We start from the raw sequence: 1779 nt of genomic DNA, 5'->3' as shown, positions 1-1779 counted from the left end.
TGTGCTGGCTGCTGAGAGAAGAAAGCAAAAACAAACACCTGTTCTAACGCGGGTGTCTCTTATGTGTCAGTGATCTTTGTCCAACATATAAACACCCCATCTCCCAGGTGGCATATGAAACTGTCTTTATGCACCACCCTGGGGATGGTCTGACATGTGGCTGGACAGGAAAGGCGGTGACAGACAATACTTCAGGGAGTCAACTATGGGGAGTAGTAACAAAGATGGACAGTACAGGAAAGAATGCTGTCCTCAGTGCAGACCAGACTGCCACTGATAATAAAATGGTGATTAGTCCTAGGCAAAGCTGCATTTGGTGGAATTAGAAAATCGCAGGACTTCTTTTAAGTAAAAGCAATAAAGGCCAAGCAAGGTGGCTCACACCTGTAATCATAGCATTCTGGGAGGCCCAGGCAGGTGAATTGCTTGAGCTCCGGAGTTCGAGACCAGCCTGAGCAAGAGCAAAACCCCATCTCTACTAAAAATAGAAAAACTAACCATCTGTGGTCCCAGCTACTCAGGAGGCTCAGGCAAGAGGTTCACCTTAGCCCAAGAGTTTGCAGTTGCTGTGAGCTATGATGATGCCATAGCACTCTACCCAGGGCAACAGAGTGAGACTCTGTCTCAAAAATAAATGAACAAAGAAACAAAGTAAAAGCAATAGAGAACTCTGCAACCACCCTTTTTCTCAGCTTTTCCTCTCTAAAGTCTTAGTACTGGGGCCTGATCCTGTGTGGTGACAGCGATTGAGTGCCAGGAATCCCAAACCAGGGTTCGTTTCATGGGCTAGCTTGATGTCACAGAGCAGCTAAACTTTTCACTTTGTGTGTTGATCTCAAAAAGTTAATGTTTGCAAGGGAGCTCTACCTCAGAACATCAGTTGTTTGGTGGCCCTAGGAGCAGAGAAATGAATGTACTGTGGTTCTGTCGAACCCTGGAATCTGAAGTGTGCGAGTGGAGGCAACATAACAGTGACACCAACATCAAAGTTAGTGCCGAGAATCAGACTTTACTGAATCCTTTTATACTGTCCATTTACCATGGAGTATAATTTCTAACCGGATGATGATGATCATATTAAGGGCAGTAGGTCCTAGGAGCCATCCACCCAGAAATAAATCTGATGGCTGAAAATACACACCATGAATACACAGCATGAATGCTTACTAATGTCTACAGACTCAGAGGTGAATCTATATGCCATAGATTACAATTAGCTTTAATCCACTGAGCTGGAAGTATGTTCTATCATTTCCTTTAGATCTCTAAAAGAAGTGCCTTGTGTTGTAACCGTGTCAGGCACCTGGTATCTGAACACATTAATTAAAGCACCGATGTGTTTTATAAAATCACCAGCCACAACAATAAAATGGCAAATGGTAATTGTGAACAAGCGTCTGCCTCAGGTCATACGCTGTGTCTCAGTGTTTAACGCAGGCAGTGAGATCTCTCACCTTTCCTTGGTGGTGTTCTGTTGGTAACCATATCTGTTTTCTTGTTTTCAATCCCGAGAATGTTGAGATAAAATACATATTAAGATTGATTTGCCTGCAACATGCAAGTGAATTTTCTGGACTGTTATGTACTCTGCTATCATAAAGACAGTTTCTAATCAGCAATAATTTTACATTCTGCTATTTCATTAAGTCATCATAATTTAAGATATGCTATCTGTGAGGTCACATTGCAACCTCTGATGACTTTTTTAAGAGGAGCAGGATTAAATTAAAATTGATTTGTTACCATTAAATTAACAATCAGAAACATTTAGAATAATTA

General features: G+C 41.7%; 1 protein-coding gene across 1 annotated transcript in view; it reads left to right on the top strand.

The window, feature by feature from the left end:
* The window catches only part of MTUS2 (microtubule associated scaffold protein 2), a 406145-nt gene that overhangs the window by 259817 nt on the left and 144549 nt on the right, over window positions 1-1779 (top strand). The window contains exon 7 of the mRNA XM_012810001.2: window positions 858-988. Coding sequence (XP_012665455.1) covers window positions 858-988 — 131 coding nt within the window. The remainder of the gene's footprint in view (window positions 1-857; window positions 989-1779) is intronic.

The sequence above is a fragment of the Otolemur garnettii genome, unplaced genomic scaffold (genome assembly GCF_000181295.1).
Source record: "Otolemur garnettii isolate 467f Iridium unplaced genomic scaffold, OtoGar3 scaffold00120, whole genome shotgun sequence".
In the NCBI taxonomy this organism is placed as follows: Eukaryota; Metazoa; Chordata; class Mammalia; order Primates; family Galagidae; genus Otolemur; species Otolemur garnettii.
Note: the sequence above shows the minus strand (reverse complement) of the source record. Positions and strands in the feature narration are given on the sequence as shown.